The following is a 22,361-nucleotide window of genomic DNA, read 5'->3' as shown; positions in this document are numbered from 1 at the left end:
TCAGTTATAAAAATATAATACATTGTACATTTGTAATTAACATTTGTATCGGGGATTCTTTCATACTGTTCGTCGAGTGAGTTCTCCTTGTCTTTTCTAGCCAAGTGTACAAAGGATCATATAAAATCTCAGAACATCAAGTTTATATTAGTGCGAAGGAACACCACGAGGTGTTCGTAAGTTCCGATTGATACCAGCGCCATTTTGGGCGGGGCCGGCTCAGTCCGGAAGCAGCATCAGGGGGAAATGTTTCCCATTACTGGCAGTTTGGACCAGAGTCCTTTTCGGCAGTTCTAGAATTCATGCTAACAGAAGGAGTGGCAGTGTCATGTTTGTTTCGTTGGCGATCAAGGCAGCCGTCCCTTACCGGAAGCCTGCAAAGGCCGAAGGTTCCGTCGGGGACCTTTGTAGGATCTTCAAGGCTGCGGAGATGCTGTCGGAGATGGGGGTTCGTGCTCCAGGGGGCAAATGTTCGAGTTATATGGCTGGTCAAAGTTACTCTAGTGGCCGGGGCCCGTCTTCCAGCGGACCCAGACGCCATTTTGAGGCCCTACCGGGGCCACTCTCGTCGAGTTTGCAAGAGTGGAAGAGACCCTTCGGAGTGAAAGGAAGAGGTCCCTGTTTTGTGAAAGCGGGACGTTCGGCTGGGGTGCAGCTGTGATGCCCCCACCTGGGGGGCGAGGGAGACTGGTTCGCATCGTCTCCTTCTCCCGGTGCACTCCATGCCGCTCCTTTTCATCGCCCCGCATGAAGGTTTCTCCACATCCGGTGTTCCCCAAGTCCTGTGCTCGGTGCTGTGGGAGTATGGCCACCATTGCACGTTCGGTGCTGCGCAAGTACTGGGGTGCCACCATGGTGTGTTCGGTGCTGTGGAAGTATGGGCACCATCGCCTGACTGGGGGTGTTCGGCGTCGGGCCGGGGGCTGGGAAACCTCCTACCGGTGGAGGTGGGAGAGGCTCGTCCGCGTCGCCTCTCCCTCCCAGCCCAACTTGGACAAATTGTTGTGGAGGTACGTGCAGGACATCCCGCCGTCCAGAGCTACTGCGGCTGTTACGGAAGAGAAAAGGAAAAAAGGTGCCTCGTTCTCCTCTGGACATGTGGCGGGACTACCTACAACAGCCCGGCTGCTGGCTCCTGCCTCTCCTCCGGCTCCCCCATACGTTAAGATTTCCTGACCAAGAGTTGGCGGCCGGGCCCGCCTTATATGGGTTGCCGTTGGTTGGGCGTAGCCGTAACCCTGCCCTACTTTGGAAGGTTCCAGAATGGGGGGGGGGGGCGAATGTTCTGTTTGACTTTCATTTTCTACAGTTTACCGTTATTATTCCTTGTTTGTTGTGTTAAATTAAAAGTTCAAGTTCATTAATGGTCTACGGATTTTGTTTTACCATTTCTTTCTTTCAAGGTTGCTTTTATGCTAAGTTTCTGCTAACAGAGGTTGAGTAACACGGAAACACGTGCAGAGGGATGACGCAGATTTGTACATTACATACACACAAACTCAGACGGGGGACAGTACAAGTACGACATACAAAGACCCAAGACAAATATAAAACAGTTATTGGTCATAATTATCTCTTTCCGTCTGTGAATTTAAAACGAGGCTGGGTTCCTGTCTTGACATTGCCCGACCTAGGAGAACTTGAGCATGCCGCTGAGATTTTCCTGGCGAAATCTGTGCCATCGGGCATAATCAAACGTGGTGGTTCTGTCTGGTCTGTCTATGTAAGTCGGGTTCTTCTTTGTCTCGCGCTTTTTCCCGTACTGCCGGTCTGTCGTTCCTGTCGGCCCTTTGCCTTTACTCACGCTCAGTAGAGTCGGGCATTGGGCTTTCCAGTGTCCGACATACCTACAGAAAGCGCATTGGTCTGGCCCTAAGTCTAGTCGTCTTTTGCACAGTGTCGGGGGATAAGTTGTGGGTAGCGGTGTCCTGGGGTCGTCCTGTCGGTATATTTCTCTACTTGGTTTGTCCTCGTCTTTTCTCTGTCGTTTCGTAGCCTCTCTGCGCCACATACCGAGACTGTCGAGCATAATTGGCGTTGTCTTATTATTTCGAAGGGCTATTTCTAACGTTTCTATTTTATCAAGGTCAAAGGATCCTGTCAGTGGCCACTGTTTGTCTTGACTCTCTTCGGTATACTTGTGCCACAATTTATTATAGGCTATGGTGACTAATCCATAGTTTATGAACATGTCCTTATTAGGGGTGCCTTCTAATGGAGCTATATGGTCCACCTCTAATACGCGGTCCGGGCTAAACAGGCTATTTATCAGTGGGGAGAAGACAGACATGACGGCTCGTAACGAGGGACTAAAAAGTCAGCACTGCCTATCTTATCACTAGGTGCAAAGACCGTACAGAATATTTCTATTCAACGTTGTTTGCAGGCAGTGAATACCTCATGGATCAAAAAAAAATAATAAAAACCAAACGACCAATAAATAACAATGGGGAGAATGAGTAGGTCCGCAAAGATCTGCGTTACCTACCCTTTTCACTATCTGCAAAAAGGGTGGTCTCTTCCCTGTTTGCAGACAGGGAATCTCCAGGAAACAATAGTTTTTCGAACAACAGTTCAGTTTCAAGTAATTATTGCGTGGGGGAGAAAAATAAGCACGGCTGCCGCCCTACCTATCCTCCACTGCTTGCAAAGAGAGAGAGCCTGTTGTTTCTCCGTTTGCAGACAGTGAATCTCCAAATAAATAAAAAGAGCAATACTAGTATTTTTTTAACAAACAAGCAATCAAGCAAATTTTTTTTTTTTTTTTCGCAACTTGTCGTGGTGACACGACCTTACCCGGACCGTATGGACAGTTTCTTGTCTTCCGAATCCAGCGCCCGATCGTCCTCTTTTTCTCGTATTTCTCACGGCACTCCTGATGGTTCCCAGTCAGGACCGTAGATCACTCGAGAGAGGTCTGTTCGGAACTAGTGAAGTTCGGATGATCGGCTGCCTGACGAGGGTCTATTGGGCAAGAGCTCTCCCGATCGTTGCAGTCGTTCACTCTGTCGTCGGGACCTCTCCCACTGGATCCACGAGTCGCTGATGGGCCCCACGCTTGGGACGCCAATTGTAAAAACCTGAGTCGGGTCGGGGACAATCGATATTTGCCCGGCGGTATTGCCTCTGTGACCCTCTAGTTATTTAATCAAATGAAGAGGCAGGCGCTGGAGACTGGAAACAAGGTTTTTATTCTCTCCGGAGGAGAACACAACGAAACGGACAGAAGGTATCGTTCTGAGGTGCTCTAACTTACGTTTGAGGCCTGGCCCCTTATATACAGTGGTTGTGGTTTTTATTACAGTTTACATACATGTGACAAAGCTTTGATACACGGAAAGACATTCCCGGAATCCCCCTTTGGGGCCCGTTCCCACGCACATTTACAGTTGAAGTCCCCACCCTAGTCATAACAGGTGATGAGTATCACGCAGCTGGATATTCCGCCGATTCACGGAATGTGGGGGGTTTGATCGGATCTCATGGAGCGGGGGCTTTGATCAACCCGGGGATCCTTTGATGGGGGAAGCTTTCTATTGTACGGGGAGGGGCAAGGAATGGTATCGGCAGAGCTGGGTGTCGGCCTGGGAACGGGGAAGACAAAACGGGCACACGGGGAAAAGGGGGTTTGCATCTAAGGGCCGGAGATCATGAAAGGGAAGCAGGGAGGTGTCGCGCTGGGAACAGGATGGGGGCCTGGGGCAGAGCAGCGCCGAAGAGGGGTTTATGACTCAAGGCAGGTGCAAGCAGGGGGTGGTCAGCGTGCAGGCTTAGTGAAGGCGAAGGGCTATGTCAGGGGCCAGCGGCGTGCAAATGGGTTCGTTCTGCTCGGGGTATCTTAAAAAAAATGGCGGGCGCGCACGACAAAAGTGTGGCATCAGGGGAAGAGGCAAGATGGCGCAGATAATGTTCACCAGAACGTACTAATTTTCAACAGTAGAGTGGTGAGATCACTGGCAGTACACACCACATGAACACACTCCACAACACAAAGCAACAATACATTGGCATTTATAATGCCATTAGCTCAAACTCAAATAAATCCGAGCCCGATTGCATTTCTTATGCTTGTTAAATCTCCCGCCGACTGGGAGCAGACTTAGTGTCTGCTCCCAGGGAGATTTATAAATGCTCCCGCCAGACTCGAGCGAACACGTTTACCTGCCTGTGTTAGCGCTGGCATGGAAACTACTGTATCCTGGGGCTGAGCTCCCTGGGACACAGTAAGTGAGCCGGCCCCAGGAATGGTGTCCCCCGACCATTTAGGGCTCAAGGAGGGGGCCTGCGCGGCTCACTCCCATTTATTTGTTTTATCTCACGGGGCATCCCAGAGGGCATCTTTGGGACTGGGGAGAGGGGCCATGCATCCCCTCTCAACTTAATACATTGAGCCCCTGGTGATGGGATCCCCGGATTCGGAAACAGCTCTGGGAAGGTGGGGACCCTCGAAGATGGGGTCTTTGGGGCCCAAAATACCCTTGGGAAGGAAGGATCAGACTCACTCCCAACTCCCCATATACTTAAAAAAAAAAAATGGCAGCCACCATTTGTTTTGTTGGTTTCTGCCGCGATTCCTGGCTGGGGGGAGGTGAGGATGGAGCAAGGTATCCCTACCCTGCCCCCTTATATTATTATTTTTTTACTTCTGGACAGGAGATCCTTGTAATTGCTGGCAGCCAAACAGAATGCTCGCTCCTGAGGGAGTGAATTGGCCCTACGGAAAAAAAGCTTCCTGGGCTAAACTGAACTCTGTATTTTTAAACTCTCTTGCAGGAGTCTTTCAGATACAACCGAGCAGTTATTCAAATATTTTTGTACACTAATTGTCGTTAAATTACTGTACGGATTTACACCAAATCAATAGGTCTCACATTTATGAGAGTCTCAGCTATTGCCATTGTAATTGACAATACTTTTTATTTCTGTGTTTTTAAAACCGATAAAAAAAGGCATTGTCATTTACAGTGCCAATGACTTAAACTCTTGGAAATGCGAGACCTATTGCATTTTATTGCGTGCTATACATTTTTTTTAAAAAGCATTGGGAGAGAGCTTTTACTGCCTGCAACAGCATGCAGGACAATGCTATTTGATAAAATAGTGCTCGGAGGCTGTAATTAAGGCCTACTGAGCAACAAACAGGGGGTGTCGCCATGGGAGGTTACAAAATGAGACAAGGCGGTACTAAGAACCGACTACAAATTCTTTTGACCAATAAACAGCCACAGTGGACAATGACCGAAGACCATTAAAAATTTGAGTGGGCAGAACTTCAAGTCCTTATAATAATAATAATAATAATAATCCACATTTGTAAAGCGCACAATCACCCGTAAGGGTCTCTAGGCGCTGGGGGCCGTCGGGAAGATTAAGCAAGCTATTGCCCAGAGTCACATGGTGCTGGGCTAACCTGCCGCCGGAGCCGGGGATCGAACCCTGATCCCCAGATTCCAGCGTCAGTCGCCCTGGCCGCGGCGCCACACCTCTCCCACCTTATCTCAATACAGCATGCTTCGCAGAGCAGTCCATGCGCGGCCCAGGCTCGACCTAAAAAGCACAATCTGTGGATCAAGATCTAGCCTACTGCCAAATTTGGTGTAATTCTATTAAGCAGTTTTTGCGGTAGCGCTGCCTAAAGAAGCCTATGGAAAGTACAAGGGGACATTCACTTTTGGGCCCCCATTTTTCTCTGTCCCGGCGCCAAAGTTATTAGCAAACCTAAACAAAAAAAATGCCATGTCTACGGAAAGCAATCCTTAGTATAACACTCAGTTGGCTACGGCCACAGGTTAATAGCTAGAGAGAGAGCATGCACCTGATTATAACAACACTTATCTAGAATGATGGAAAGTAAACACTCTACCGATTTAAAGGTACTACCAATCTTAATATTTTGATAGAATGAGTTCCAATGCAATGATATGCAAAGTAGTGATTGGTGTTCATGCAGAACCCTAGCTCAGAACTCCATGCATTTTTTAGATTGTAGAGCAGACTCACATTGTCTATTCTGTTGAAAGCCGCTGAGAGATTCAGAAAGGGAACGAGGCAGCAATACTGTCCAGCCAGTATGCAAACAGCTTCTTAGCATGTTAAGACTGATGGTTTCAAATTATGACTTAACTGTTCACCAGGTTGCTGGGAAGTAGCAAGGGGTATTCTGAAGTGTGTTTAGGTTGAGCTACCACGCATTTTGGGATATTTTTGCGTTGTAGAAAGTGGATACCTCAGTGGTTTAGAGTTTATGAAAGAGACACGTTAGTGATTGATTCCTTACCTTAGAATATCCCCAGGTGTCAGACTGGATCCGGAAAATTTTGCTTATGAGTACCCCTGCTCCTCAGTAGGTGACGTCCTGCGGCTCCACGTCAGTCACTGGCATCGTCAGTGCCGAGATGACGTCACGGAGGGTACTTAAGCGCGACTCATGCGCGCTGATGTCAGTTCTTTCTTTTTCCGCACCAGCAAGTGCAGATCCGGTTTGAAACTTTTTGTCTCCCCTTTTTTCTCCTGGTACACGTAGGGATACCCGCCTTTAAGTCTTGTGGGACGTGCCGCCGTAATATGTCTGTGGCAGACCCCCACAATGTGATCCTCTACTGCCTGGAGACAGACCACGACTCCCGGGACTGTCGAGCCATGGCCCCGAAGGCCTTGCGGGAGGGTGTAGGAAATCGCTGGAGGTTCGGCATTCGTCACACTGCCGCTCTGGGTCCAGAGGTCGTTCCCGTGACCGCAACTCCTCGGGGTCCAAGTCTTCGCCCTCTGATTCTGGTAAGCGACGCCATAAAACGAAGTTGAAGAAGCGTGCTCGTTCACCGACGTCGCACCTCAGAGGTGGACGATGGGGACAGGGGCTCCTCTGGAGCCTGGAAGTCCCGCGGCCTACCCGCCATAGCCGGGTCCGTCGGCGACTCCCGAACAGATGCAAGAGTTTCGTGCTGCTATGGACCGCCTTTTTAGGCCCCGGGCTCCCACCGGCATGCCTTCGAGCCCCGCGGTCCCGTGTCCAGATCCTGCTGGCCCGATGGCTCCGTCACCGGCTCTGGCCCCGGCGCCACAGGATCCACGCCGCTGGCTCCGGCCCCGGCGCTATGAGGTGCAGCTCCGCCAGCTCCGGCGCTGCACTGGGTGCCGTTTATCCCACCCCTGCCCCGGTTCCCGGACCATTTTGTTCCGGCCTGGGATCCGAATTGGGAAGCGGCTCCGGCCGGCGCCGAGAACGGCGCCGTTCCCAACGCCGTTCGTCCCTTCTCCGGCTCTGCCGCCGCGACCGGCTCCCTCGACGCCAGAGGCGGACGACGACTGCGACTGGTCCGAGGACCCTCTTGCCCAGCAATGTGACTCCGAGCAAGATTGGGTGGACGTCCTGGATGATGCGGGCGAACTCGATGTTTCTTCTGACTCGGGGTTTGCCTCCCCTCCGCCTACTATGGAGGAAGGTGCTTCCTACACCGTGCGTGGTGCCCCGTCGGCCTGGGGAGGCTCTCAATCTCAACCTCCCTACAGTGGCCCTCAAAACCAACCTCCTTACATAGTTGCTCCAGACTTCGTCTGCATCGTCTGAGCCGCTGCTTCCTTTCATTGAGGCTCTTGCCGAGGTCCTCTTGGGCACTGGGTTGCGGCCGGCCACGGGGGCACCAGTTGATAAAAACGTCACCAGGCGTCACCACCCGGCGCCTAGTGATCCCGCCTTCCTGACCACTCACCCTACGCCTGAGAGCCTGGTCATTGAGGCCTCGACGAAGGAGTGCCTTTCCCACTTCTCCGCCGGATAAGGTCTCTAAAAGGCTGGAACAATTTGGTAAGAGGTTGTTCTCCTCTGCCAGCTTAGGGCTGCGGTCGGTTAACACCGCCTGCTTGTTGGGCCGTTACTCCCACGCAGTGTGGGATTCAGTTGCTCAGGTCTTGCCTCAGTGTTCTGAGGAGGTCCAGGCTGTCCTTTCCCAAGCAATTGCTGAAGGTAAGGATGCGTCTAAGTTTGCCATCAGGTGTGGTTTGGACACCGCTGATTCGTTGGGCAGGACAATTTCTACGACTGCGGCGCCACGCCTGGTTGCGTTTGACTGGCTCACGCCTCTTTGGCGTTAAGGCCGACAGTGCACTGGGGCGTTTTAAGGACTCACGGGCCACAGCCAAGTCCTTGGGTCTTTCTACGAAGAACCTTGCCACTCCTGGCTTTCGTTCCTTTCGTGGCCAGGGCAGAAGCACCCAGGCACGCTCCTCCAACAAACTGGCCATGGCTTCCGCAGGGGCAGTTCTGGGAACCAGCGAGCGGGTCAGTCCACCTCTACCCCCGCTGTTTCCACCTCCAAGCCTTCCTAATCCGAGTTTCAGGGAGCACCCCACGCCAGTGGGTGGCAGGGTCCGCCACCACCTCCAGCACTGGCGTGAAATTACATCGGACAGGTGGGTGCTGCAGATAGTCTGCAAGAGTTATTCCCTTCCCTTTCAGTCTTCCATGCCGCCTCCGCATGTCGGGGGATCATTTGGTTCTCTTCCAGGGGATCCTCATCAATAGTCATAAGCACTGAATATTCCCGCCCATGTGCGGGACCCCGGAAACAATATAAAAATATATATGTATAAAACACATATATCTCGCTCCACATATATGTATGTACATATATCATTTTTCTCACATCAATGCAGCCCCAAAACTGAGGCTAAACAATGCAAACACATATACATGAACTGCAATTAGTAAGGAATCAAAAAACACATTAGGTCAAAAAATCCTTGAACTTTGTGTTTTAATGAGTCAAACCACTCATAAATCCTGAAAATTGCTTATAAATAGACATTGTTAGCCCTCAGGCTGCATTGTAAAACAATATCATAGAAAATGAAACCATTTTCACAATAACTGGCACCGTGCCTTTAAGGCAGCCATGACCCCAGGCTTCCCATCATGCCTCAGGGGTGACAGTTAGGTCAGTTGTTCTTTCCGGCTCCTTCAGTCAGGACCCTGGTGAAACAGCTCCTTTTCTTTTTGACTTACTGTCAAAAAATATTCAGCTTTTACTAGAATTTTTGACTTCACTCGACGTCTTTTAGACATAGAGTGCTGTTTGAACACTTTTTGTGCTTAAAAAAGGTATTTTTCCTGTCAAAGATGCCTTCTCTCTTCAACAACTGTCCTTCATGTGGAAGGAAAAAGGCAAAGACTGACTCTCATTCAGTCTGTATCCTGTGCCTACCAGACTCTCATTCCTCTAAAACCTGTGAACACTGCCAGGTTTTATCTTCCAGGACTCTTAAGGATCGAGAGAGGATTAGAGCTTATGGGCTTTCTGAGAGAGGAAGATCTCCCAAGAAGCAGAAAAGTCGGAAGACGCGGTCGACGTCGAGAGGAGCCCCGACTGGTTCACATTCGACGTCGGGATCGGCGTTGGAGAAGCAGTCGACGGCGACGAAGAAGATGTCTTCAGCGTCTACATGGAAGGTACCTCCGCTTCAGTCAGCGTCGAGGGACAGGTCGCCGTCGAAGCGGAAGAGCTCGACGGCGAGCCGTGTGACGTCGAAACAGCATCGTCATGCTGTGACGTCGAGGCATTCTCCGTCGACGTCGGTCCATCGACGTTCGACGTCGAGCCATCCTCGGTCGACGACTAGCCATGGTCGTTCGACGTCGAGGGAGCCTCTGTCGACACATCATCGGTCGACGTCGATGCAGCCAACGTCGACGCCTGGACGAGAGCGTTCGACGTCGGAGCGGCATTTGGAGTCGAGGCACGCCCAGTCGCCATCAAGTCAACGGCGATCGGCGTCGAAACAGCCTCCATCGACGTCGAACAGACAGCCTTCAACGTCGAAGGACAGCCATTGCCACCCGAGGTCGACGGAGAAATCACGGTCGACGTCGAGGGAGCGTCTTCCTGCTCGGCGTCGATACAACTACCGTCGAGGGATCAACAAAGATCCAGGGAGAGAAGTTCTTCGCAAACAAAGAACGTTACTCCTACAAAATCAAAAAAGGTGGTTCGGGACAAGGGAAGTGACTTGTTAGTCCAGACTCATGCCCTAGAGCCACAGTTGGGTTCTCCAGGTTCAGCATCGGCTGCGGAGGGGGAACAATCTCCGGTGCAGGATCCCCCTGCCAAGAGACGGAGACTTGCAGAAGAAAGATCTCGCTCAAGGTCTCCCTCTAGATCTCTGGTGAGTCTTTCCTCATCATCCTCATCATCTCGGAGTGGCAGATCCTCGGATGGACGGGGCGGCGCATCTAATAGGGGGAGGTCCGAATCCCCTGCAAGATCGCAACAGGATCGAACGGAACGACCTCAACGGTCGCGTACACCTGAGAAGGATCCCATCCACAAGTCTCCTTCTGTTCATCTTTCCCCAAGGTGGAATAGACCTCTTCACCACTGGGCAAAGGACAAGGAGACGGCGGAGCGCCTAAAGCGATATCGAGACCAACCTCTTCGCAGAGAAAGGTCTCGTTCTAAACACTCAAGCAAGAGACATTCTCGTCACAGAGAGAGATCTCGTTCCAAGACGCGTTCTAGCAGAAGAACTAGGTCCAGGAGGACAAGTAGTTCTTCAAGTTCGTCGAGAACACGATCTCACAGGGATTACTCCCCGACTCTTACTAACAGTCCACGCTCAAGAGTGTCTCCAACTGAGGATATTTTCTCGTTCCAAGATATCTTGGGCAGGGGAGCCCTGAAACTGGGAGTACCGATGACAGCTCCACAAGTCAAGACGACTGTCATATTCGAAACCCTGCAACATAGATCAGCACCCAAACCGTTGTTGCCGTTGGTTCCGGGTATAATGGAACATGTGAATGAAGTCTTCCTCACTCCGGCAACGGTGAAGTCCGTTCCAGCGAGGATTCTCAAAAAGTATCGTCCTCCGGAAGAGGATCCTCTGTTCCTCAAAGCTGATCCCCCGCCAGATTCAGTGATCATTACGGCGGCAAGAAAATCCAATGCGGTGGCTTCCTCATCCACGGTACCTCCGGATAAGGATAGCAAGGTGCAGGACTCATGGGGGAGAAGGGTGTGTAACACCTCAGCCTCTTTCCTCAAGGTTTCTAACGCGGAAGCCCTGCTCGGCAGGTATGACAGGTCTCTGTGGGACTCACTTCAGAGATTTACCGCAAAGCTCCCTGAAGAAGACAGAAAGGACTTTGAGGAGGTTCTGATGGAGGGCAGTCAAGTCTCCAACCAGATTATAGGATCGGCAGCAGATGGGGCAACTCTGGCGGCACATGGCTATGTGCACGGAGTTACAGCAAGGAGAACATCTTGGTTACGCCTCACAGCATTAAAACCGGAGGCTCAAGCAAGAATCCTGAACCTTCCTTTTTCAGGCACATCTCTCTTTGGAGCAAGTGCGGATGAGGAAATGCAGCGGATGAAGACCGAGTTGGACACTCTCAAAGCGGTGGGACTCGAGAAGAAAAAGGAATTTAAGAAGAAATTCCGTTCGAACAACAAGGGTTATTCGAAGCAGAGGGTTCAAACCCCTCAATGGCAGAAAGGCCAGAACCAGCAGGGCCAGCAAAAGACACAGTACAAAGGCAAGGGCAATTCCAAGGGAAATGGAAATCAGCGCCAAGGCAACAACTTCAATAAAGCGCAGCAGAAGCAATGAGTCTTCACTTCCCCCAGCGCCGTTACCCACTCCAGTGGGGGGAAGCATTGCGCATCACAGGACAGAGTGGCAGGCCATCACCAAAGATCAATGGGTGTTGTCTACGCTGCAGAATGGGTACTGTCTTCGTTTCCATCGTCTACCTCCGCACGTTTCCCCGATGTCAACATCAAGTCACCAGCTACAAAGGTTAAAAGCAGAAGTAGCTACACTCCTCGAGAAAGAAGCCATCGAGAGAGTTCCGGTGTCCCAAAGGGGGAAAGGAGTGTACTCGAGGTATTTTCTGGTCAGAAAAAAGGGCCAGAAGGAAGAATACAGGCCCATTCTGGACTTGAGAACACTCAATCTGCATGTACGAAAAGAAAAGTTTCGCATGTTGGCGCTTCATCAGATATATCCACATCTCAGGCAGGGGGATTGGATGTGTTCGATGGACCTTCAAGATGCGTACTTCCATATTCCAATACGGCAAGATCACAGAAGATTCCTTCGGTTCCGGGTGGGGACCTCTCACTACCAGTTCAAAGTCCTCCCGTTTGGGTTGAAGTCGGCTCCCAGAGTGTTCACCAAGTGTGTCGCAATGGCTCCCAGAGTGTTCACCAAGTGTGTCGCAATGGTGGCGGCAGCTCTACGCCGCAGGGGAGTCTTCGTATACCCATACTTAGACGATTGGCTGTTGAAAGGTCCAACTCCAGGCAATGTAAGGAATCAATTCAAGACATGCATAGAACTTTGTCAACGTCTAGGTCTACATGTCAATTTCAACAAGTCTGTATCACAACCAACTCAGAGGATCCGCTTCCTAGGAGCTCTGCTAGACTCCGAAGTAGGAAAAGTGTTTCCTTCGGAGGAGAGACAGTTTTCGATAGCCCTCAAGTGCCAACAAGTTCTTCTCCACAGGTCCCAGAAGGTGCGGAAGATAGCCTCGCTCTTGGGGTCGATGGCTTCCTGCATCTTCCTAGTGCCGAACGCCAGACTTCGGATGCGTCCTCTTCAGCAGGATCTGGAGGACAAATGGGACCAACACTCAGATCAGTGGGACGATCGGATCACTTTGTCGGAGGTTGCTCAATCTTCCCTCCAGTGGTGGACAAAGAGACAGAACATGCAGATGGGGGTTCTCTTCCATCAACCGCCTCCAACACAAACGATCATCACAGATGCATCATTGCAAGGATGGGGAGCGCACATGGGACCCCTACAAGTGCAGGGTCTGTGGTCTCCCAAGGAAAGCACTTATCATATCAACTTGCTGGAGTTGAGAGCGGTTCACCTGGCTCTCAAAGCGTTCCTTCCCTCGCTTCAGGAGAAAATGATTCTAGTACAGACGGACAACACCACCACGATGTACTATTTAAACAAGCAGGGAGGAACACGCTCAAGGACTCTGTCTCTGGAAGCGCAGCGCATCTGGCATTGGCTTCTAGCTCGCAAGTTGTCTGTTCAGGCAGTCCACCTCCCAGGAGAGCAGAACGTGAGGGCGGATGCTCTAAGTCGGCACTTCGAAGACAGAGAAGACTGGGTTCTCAACGACGAAGTGCTAGACGACATTTTCCAGTCTTGGGGTCGTCCTTCAATAGATCTCTTCGCAGACGACGAAAACACCAAATGCCCAAGCTTCGCCTCCAGGTTCTATCGACCAGGAACGAGAGGGAATGCTCTGTTAATGGACTGGTCGGGGCAGTTTGTGTACGCCTTCCCACCCCTTCGGCTTATCCCGAAGGTGGTGAGCAAGCTGAACCACTCGTGCACAACGATGATCCTGATTGCCCCAGACTGGCCGAGACAATGGTGGTACACAGACCTACTTCACCTATCAGTGTCTCCTCACAAGAGGCTTCCATGCAGGCAGGACCTGTTGTCGAAGATGAACGGGAGGATTCACCATCCCAACCTTCCGTCACTGAACTTGGCAGCTTGGCTCCTGAGGTCATACAGTACGGCCATCTAGGGCTGCCACAGGACTGCATGGCCATTCTGAAAGAAGCACGACGCCCTTCCACTAGACATTCGTATGCATGCAAGTGGAAGAGATTCTATATGTGGTGCATGCAGAATGGTCACAATCCGGTAAAAAGTCAGGAAGAAGCAGTTCTCCCATACTTGTTGTACCTGACTAAAGCAGGTTTGAAGTTTAACTCCATTAAGGTGCATTTAGCCGCTATTACAGCTTATAGGCGATCACCTTCACAAACTTCTTTTTTTCAGCTTCCTGCAGTAAAAGATTTCCTGCAGGGTCTAAAGAAAGTGTACCCTCCTGTTCGGCCTCCTGCTCCGCCTTGGGAGCTGAACCTAGTCCTATCAAAATTGATGGGTTCACCTTTTGAGCCTATTCATAAAGCTTCTTTACAGCATATTTCCTGGAAAGCGGCTTTTTTGATAGCGATTACGTCAGCCCGTAGGGTGAGCGAAATTCAGGCCCTATGTACTAAAGAACCGTATACGGTTTTTCATCTGAACAGAGTGGTGCTTAGAACGCATCCTTCTTTCCTGCCTAAAGTGGTATCAGATTTTCATGTCAATCAGTCTATCTCTTTACCCACTTTCTTTCCTAATCCATCTACTCCAGCTGAGAGGGCATTACACTCTCTGGACCTGAAAAGGGTTTTAAAGTTCTATCTGGACAGGTCCAAGTCTATTCGACATTCTGATCAATTGTTTGTTAACTACGGTTCGATCAGGACTGGTCATGCAGCCTCGAAACGTTCTATCTCCAGGTGGATCGTTTCGTGTATCAAGCTTGCTTACCAATTGGCACAGAAGACTTTAGGGGGTTCCCCTAAGGCGCATTCTACTAGAGGTAGAGCAGCCACGGCGGCTTACCTGCAGGATGTGCCCATGTCTGAGATTTGTAAAGCGGCGACCTGGAGGTCTGTCCCTACATTTACCAGACATTACTGTCTAGATTCTGACACGAGAGCAGATACCCAGGTGGGCCAGGCCTCCCTGAGGAATCTGTTTAACAGCTAGAATTTCTTTTGGCTGTTATGATTGGTTGGGTCATGTACTTCTCATTTACCTGCAGGTGGTTGATGGGCTTGCTATTCTATTCAGTGCTTACGACTATTGATGAGGATCCCCTGGAAGAGAAGGATAAGTTACTTACCTGTAATCCTAGTTCTCTTCCAGGGGTATCCTCATCAAAGTCATAAGCAACCCACCCGCCTCCCCAGGTAAATGAGATTTGGTACTGTTTTGTTTTCAATCTTGTGGTTGAGCCCTGTCTTCAGGGTTATGCAAAGAACAACTGACCTAACTGTCACCCCTGAGGCATGATGGGAAGCCTGGGGTCATGGCTGCCTTAAAGGCACGGTGCCAGTTATTGTGAAAATGGTTTCATTTTCTATGATATTGTTTTACAATGCAGCCTGAGGGCTAACAATGTCTATTTATAAGCAATTTTCAGGATTTATGAGTGGTTTGACTCATTAAAACACAAAGTTCAAGGATTTTTTGACCTAATGTGTTTTTTGATTCCTTACTAATTGCAGTTCATATATATGTGTTTGCATTGTTTAGCCTCAGTTTTGGGGCTGCATTGATGTGAGAAAAATGATATATGTACATACATATATGTGGAGCGAGATATATGTGTTTTATACATATATATTTTTATATTGTTTCCGGGGTCCCGCACATGGGCGGGAATATTCAGTGCTGATGACTTTGATGAGGATACCCCTGGAAGAGAACTAGGATTACAGGTAAGTAACTTATCCTTCTTCTCAGACAGGAGGTTACAGCCCTCTTGGGCAAGGGGGCAGTCGAGCGTGTTCCTGTGCAGGAACTAGGGAGTGGCTGTTACTCCCACTACTTTCTGGTCCCCAAGAAGGACAAGGGGGGCTTGCGCCCCATCTTGGACCTCCGGGACGTCAATCACTTTCTCCGGAAGGAGAAATTCAAAATGCTGACTCTGGCTCAGGTCCTGGTTGCCCTCGACCCTGAAGACTGGATGGTAGCGTTGGACTTGCAGGATGCTTATTTTCACATTCCTGTCCTGCTAGCTCACCGGCGCTACCTGTGGTTCATGGTGGGCCTGAGCATTTTCAGTTTGCCGTGCTTCCCTTCGGCCTTACCAGCGCCCCTCGGGTGTTCACGAAGGTGATGGCAGTGGTCGCAGCTCATCTGCGCAGGTCCGGGGTGTCCGTCTTCCCCTACTTCGACGACTGGTTGTTGAAGGCGGGCTCGCCCCAGGCAACCACCTCCAGACTACGGCCGACCTCCTGCACTTGCTGGGGTTCTCCATCAACGTGCTGAAGTCGCACCTGAGTCCCTCTCAGAAACTCCGATTCACCGGAGAGGTTCGGATTGGGCATTGTGTTGGGTTTATCCTCCCGAGCAACGAGTCTGGGATATTCAGGCTATGATTCTGATCTTTCAGCCTCTGTCCTGGGTTTCGGTCAGGATGACCCTCCGGCTTCTGGGCCTGATGGCCTCCTGCATCCTGCTGGTGACACATGCCAGATGGCATTTGCGGACTCTGCAGTGGGACCTGAAGTTCCAGTGGGCGCAACATCAGGGCTACCTGTCCGACCACGTTCAGATCTCGGAGGGCACTGCACGACAATTACAGTGGTGGCTCACAAATCGCGATTGGGTCGATGGCAGATCCCACTCCCTTCCCCAACCGGATCACACAGTGCTGACGCATGCGTCCCTCCTGGAATGGGAAGGCCACTTGGGAGAGGCGGAGATCAGTGGCCTCTGGTCTCTGGCAGAGTCCCGGCTCCATATCAACCTTAGGGAGCTGCGGGCGATCCGACTTGCACTGAAGGCATTCCTTCCCTCTGTCCGAGGAAGTGTAGTGCAGTTGTTCACGGACAACACCACCGCCATGTGGTATTGCAACAAGCAGGGCGGAGTGGGGTCCTGGACCCTATGTCAGGAGGCTCTGCACCTCTGGACATGGCTGGAACATCAGGGCATTACCTTGGTGGTTCAACACTTAGCAGGTTCCCTGAACGCCAGGGCGGACGAACTCAGACGTCGGTGCATGATGGACCATGAATGGCGTCTGAACTCGGACGTGGTGCAAGGTCTCTTTCTGCAGTGGGGAGAGCCCTGGTTAGATCTATTCACCAGCGAAGAGAACGAGCAATGTCATCAATTGTGCGCGTTGGAATTTCGAAGGCGGCAATCGCTCGGAGACGCTTTTCGTCTCGAGTTGAGCTGCGGTCTGTTGTACGCCTTATCGCCTGTACCACTTCTGCCCAGAGTGCTGAAGATGATCAGGCGCGACCGGGCCGAAGTCATTCTTGTGGTTCCGGACTTGGCTCGAAGGGTATGGTATCCCGAGCTACTCAGTATGAGCATCGATCCACCGATCCGTCTGCCTCTTCGGAAAGATCTTCTGTTGCAGCAGCAGGGGCCCGTTCTCCACTCGAACCTGTCCAGCCTCTACCTCCATGCGTGGAGATTGAGCGGCGACAGTTGACAGATTTTGATCTTCCTCCCGAGGTCTGTAATGTCATTCTGGCAGCCAGGCGTCCTTCCACTAAAACAGTATACTCCTGCCGATGGAACAGATTTGTGGCATGGTGCACAGCAAAGGCTGTGGATCCCCTTTCTGCGCCTCTTTCTGAGGTTCTTCTGTTTCTTTCCAAGGAAAAGACTCTCAAGGGTTATCTTGCTGCCATCTCTGCTTTTCTGTGGTTTCCTGATCAGCCTTTCTCTTTTTAAGTTTCCGGTTGTTAACCGTTTCCTCAAAGGCATTACACACACGTTTCCTTCTGTGCCTTTCACAATGCCTCAGTGGGACTTAAATCTTGTATTGACTTATTTGATGTGCGCTCATAACTGTCCCTTACGTTGTCTCACTTTAAAGACGGCTTTCCTGGTGGCTATCACCTCTGCCAGAAGAGTGAGTCTTCTCCAGGCTCTTTCTTCCAAACCTCCTTTTCTTTCAATTCATCCGGACAAGGTGGTTCTAAGGACCCATCCTTCTTTCCTGCCAAAGGTTGTCAGTCCCTTCCTCATCGGGCAGACCATCACCTTGCCTACCTTCTTTCCGCCTCCGCAACCTTCCAGGGAGGAGGAGAGGCTGCACCGACTGGACCCAAAACGTGCGCTCGCATTCTATCTGCAGCGTACACAACAGTTCCGGGTGGATGATCAACTCTTTGTTGGCTACGTTGGCGCCAAAAAAGGCTGGGCTGTGCACAAACGGTCCATCTCCCGGTGGGTCCTTCTGTGCATCAAAACATGTTACTCCTCGGCCAAGAAGGAGCCTCCTGTGGGACTGTGTGCCCATTCGACCTTGCAGGACATTTGGCAGGCAGATACGTGGGCCTCGCTGCACACGTTTACTAAGCACTACTGCCTTGACAGTCAGGTCCGGAGAGACGGCTTCTTTGGCTGTTCTGTGCTCCGTGATTTTCTGGTGTAATATTGTTCGCAGACCCACCACCGGGGTTGGTATAGCTGGGGTATCTATTCTAAGGTAAGGAATCTATCACTAACGTGTCTCTTTCAGATGCACAAGTTACTACTTGTGTAACAATATATCTGTAAGAGACATTAGTTAGTGATAGATTCCTTACAGCCCCACCCATCCTCCTCGTTCTGCGAACTGATTTCTAGGGTTAAGGTCATCCCTTTTTAGGGCCCTAGTTTTAGGCACCAATGGTCAGTATCTTGCATGGCTCTGCGTTTCTGGTGCAGAAAGTCGTGTACAGAACTGACGTCGGCACGCATGGGTGGTGCCTAAGTACCCTCCGTGACGTCATCTCAGCGCTGGCGACGCCTGTGACGGACGCGGAGCCGCAGGATGCCACCTACTGACGTGCAGGGGTACTGCTAAGCAAAATTTTCCGGATCCAGTCGGACGCCTGGGGATATTCTAAAGTAAGGAATCTATCACTAACTAATGTGTCTTACAGATATATCGTTACACAAGTAGTAACTTGTGCTTCATTTTTGGTTTCTTTGGAAGATGTGTGACTTACTCTACTTTAAAGACTCTGAAAAGCTACTTGATCTTGGCTGGCATTGATTAAGTGGTGCTTGCTGAGGGAGGAGGATGATTTTGTTATATTTTTCTTTTGCCATGTGTGTTGTTTTGCTGTGGTCTTCTTTGGGTACTAAGGAGCTGTTTAGTGATTCATTTCGTTATTTAGTGGGGCGCCTAGGGGTTAGAGCAGCTAGTATGCAACTCACTGGTGTTTTCTTCACTTGGGCTGCCATGGTGCTCACCTTATCTGTGAGGGCAAGTTTAGAGATAGGAGCCGTGTAGTAAACAGTACTAAGCATTTTAACGGTTGTAAACACTTCCTTTCAGCATTAGCAACCATTAAAATTATTTTCCTTATCCATGAATCCCATTTTAAGAGTCTCAAATGTTTTTCTGACTACTACAATGGGATTTCAAATGGATACCGATATGGTATCTGAAAGAGGAGTGTTGTTGGCATCCCTTCCAAATACTGAATCTGTGTCTGTTTCATGTTTTGCAACCAAAAATCAGTAAAATGTTTTTTAATACACACCTCCACATTTAAATTTAAGGAGGAGTCCCCAAAGGACCGCTCCCAAACTTATTGTTGCAGTTGGTGCTTTAAGAGTGAGGAGTATGCCCAGGCGTGGATCCCATGCTAACTGTGCCACAGGACTCAAGCTATACCTCACTTGTGAGGCCTTTGTAGGCTGAAAGCTGCCTGGGATTGCATGTGTTTCCATCTGAAGGGGACATGGCCTAGCAGTTCAGGCTGGACTGTTTCGGGCAGAGCAGGACTAAGACTGATTTGCATTCAGTGGGTCCTTGTCTAAAGTGGCATGGTGGGCAAAAAACAGTGGACTGGGACGCGGCCCTCTGCTACTGCCATTGGCTTAGAATAATTCAAGTATTCCACCCATCACCTTCTTGTTTGTTACAGTACCTTGTGATAAGACATGGAACCAGCAAAAGCAGCTTCTTGTTTTGACAAAAGGTCACAAATTTAAAGTTTTCTTTGAATAAGCACCTCTCCTTCTGCCATCTTTCGGTGATTGTTTTGCTGTGAATAATGTTGCAATTTGTAACAAGGCATTGAGCCAGGACTCGCTGAAGAATCCTAGATCTAGGTCTGTGCTGAAATGGTTTGTTCACCAAGCAGGTTATGTGGAGAATGCATCTTCTGGAGCTCATGCTTTGCCAGGCGTATGTTTCTTTTGCTCTTCTTGTATGCCCAAAATGTAATGGTGGGTTAATTTCATACAGAGGTGTTTGATTCTTCTCATGGAAGATAGTATAAATGGATAGATAGGTTGTGTGACAGTAAGTGGGGGCCAGGTAATGTAGTGGTTGACTGCTTTTAGGTACATGAAGTTTCTCCAGGCAGGGAATTACCAGTGGTTTAATTGAAACTGTGGGAACAGAGGTCGTTCAGTGAGGTCTGAAGAAAGGCAGTTCATGGTAGATCAATAAAAATTCACTTCTACAGCATCCTTATCCCACGTGTTGGCAAGGAAGGGACGCCACAAATGGCTGTGTATCCATTTTATTCTATGTATGGGTACCCTCCTCATATCGCTGGGGTCAGAGAGCGTGCCACTCACCAATACTCCAATTTCCCCCTCTCTTGCACCTAGAGTTGAGCTGTGTTACCTACAGCCCAAGGTTCAGGGGTGATACGATTATCTTCTCAGCAGTCTGAGTAGTAGCCCCTTTCCATGTCTTCACATCGCCGTGCAAACCTGGACCAGGATATGCATATGCAAGCATTCCAAATAATGCCATCACCCCATCATGGCACCCATGATTGAAGACTATCCTCTTCCCTAGGTTGGAAGAGGATGCGTAAGAGTAGTAATAATTAGATCAACTGCTCCCAGCTCAACATCTTTGGAACCTCGCCTGCCGAGATATTATTAAACTTCCACGCCCAGGAGTCACTGCACAGTCTCACTGACTCACTCCACAAAACGTTGACACATTGTGCATGTATTTGAAACCATTCCTCGGTCATAAGATAGAGAAGGGAGTTGATCAATGTTGTCCCCTAGGATATCGCAAGCAAGCCCCAAGGCAGTAGTATTTTAGTTTGCGCTTGTGATTTCAAAGCAGATTCTACATGTGTTTACTTATGGAGGATTAGAAAACAATTTTGTATTATTCATACAAAAAGATGTCATGGAATATTTTACTTGACCAAATGAATAACAATAACAGATTAGAAGCATACAAACCGTAATTGAATTGAAAATGCTTGACATTGTACCTGTGTCACAAACACTATTTTTATAAGGCCATATATTTTTTCCATAAGGTATACTTTCTCAACCTTCTTTAAACATTAGTTGATGATACTCAATTCCTTGTGAGTGGCAATATTTGTTATTTGGTAACTTTGGGAGTCATATAAGTAAAGTATAGAGCTGCAAGTTGCACAATAAAATGTATGACCTCTTTTTGTCCAAACAGTAAACAAAATCGATTTGACCATTAAATTCAAAATATTAATATACTCGCAAGTAGGTAAAGCTTTCTATTTAATCATTCTAAGCAGTAGATTTAATAGAATTTTCATGCTGAATTTCTTGTCTATGCTTACTTTCAGCTTAGAGCAATTGTTGGCCAGCCAGACTGCAAAGCATGTCAGTAAAGAATCTAGTGAGAAATCTAATATCGAAGAACAGCTTTGAGAAGAATTTGGTAGGAGATGTAAAAAAGGCAGGTGACCCGGACTATTCTAACACGTTTTACCACCACCGAAACCTGTTTACTGTTACTAACTGGAATAAGAAGCCTGTTTCAAACATTCTAATTGTGATCTTTAAAAAATTGTTTTGGGGTTGAGTGGCAGGGTTGGAAATCACTTTCAAGTCAAAAGACCTTGTAGTTCTTGCTCGCACATCCTATTATGCTGCCTGTTAGAGGAAGGATGATCATAGGACAACATATTGGGGGACGGTTGTTACGTTGATCATACAGTGTTGGGTACTTTGAGCATTCTTGAGCTGTTTCCGAACTGTCACCCTAGTTAATTGCCAGCCCCACAGTTACAGTCACGAGCTAGAAGTCAGAGAGTATCAAATGGGAATGGAAGAGCAAGTAACAGCTGGTTACATTCTTCTACAGTAAGTGGGATGAAAACCTATTCAGTGATCAACCCAATTACACCCAACAACATCAGACATTAAAGGCTATTTGCGCTCTTTGCTTCAGATCTTTGCTTTGGTTTCACTGAGTAATTAAAAAAGATTCAACATTTTTTGCTTGTCTACTTACATTTAAGAGGACATAAAAATGTGGCAATCCTTTTCCTTGGACGTGGAACACAAATAGTTGAAAGTTGTTGAAAGTTGTATGTACTTTATTCGATAAAAAATTTATCATAAAAGTATGTACATCTTTATACATTAAGAAGAAAAAATCCAGCAATCCATTATACATACAACCAAAGTACAAAGTAATAAATACAATTAAAAAAAGTGTATATACAGTAAAACAAGAAGCAAAATATCAGTGTATAAATGCTAAAAATGCCTTAATCAAGCAAGCGCACAGACTTCTAAGGGTAAATTTGCTTTATCAGCCTTGAACGTGTCTGCCAGGCACTACCCAGGTACTTGGCTACCCTACAGACTGTGAACAGGGATGATGTGTCGGTAGTTAAAACACATAGGGCCATGCTGTGGCACCAAGACCCAGTTCTTTACAGATTGGTTTCAGCCATATTTTCCTTGCAACCCTGTATGCTTTACATGCAAAGAAAAAGTGGGCCAAAGACTCAATGGGAGCAGAGCACCCGGGGCAGGATGTTACGGGGGATCCCGTCTTT

General features: G+C 49.1%; 1 protein-coding gene across 8 annotated transcripts in view; it reads left to right on the top strand.

The window, feature by feature from the left end:
• ATP6V1A (ATPase H+ transporting V1 subunit A) overlaps positions 1-22,361 on the top strand; it is a 266,273-nt gene that overhangs the window by 97,476 nt on the left and 146,436 nt on the right. For 4 of the 8 annotated variants that reach the window (XM_078656664.1, XM_078656665.1, XM_078656667.1 and 1 more), the window contains exon 3: positions 21,138-21,250. The exons of the other annotated variants lie outside the window; for them this stretch is intronic. In XM_078656664.1, coding sequence (XP_078512790.1) covers positions 21,173-21,250 — 78 coding nt within the window. In that variant the 5' untranslated portion in view covers positions 21,138-21,172. The remainder of the gene's footprint in view (positions 1-21,137; positions 21,251-22,361) is intronic. 8 annotated transcript variants of the gene reach the window in all.

Source organism: Lissotriton helveticus, chromosome 8, assembly GCF_964261635.1.
Source record: "Lissotriton helveticus chromosome 8, aLisHel1.1, whole genome shotgun sequence".
Taxonomy (NCBI): domain Eukaryota; kingdom Metazoa; phylum Chordata; class Amphibia; order Caudata; family Salamandridae; genus Lissotriton; species Lissotriton helveticus.
Note: the sequence above shows the minus strand (reverse complement) of the source record. Positions and strands in the feature narration are given on the sequence as shown.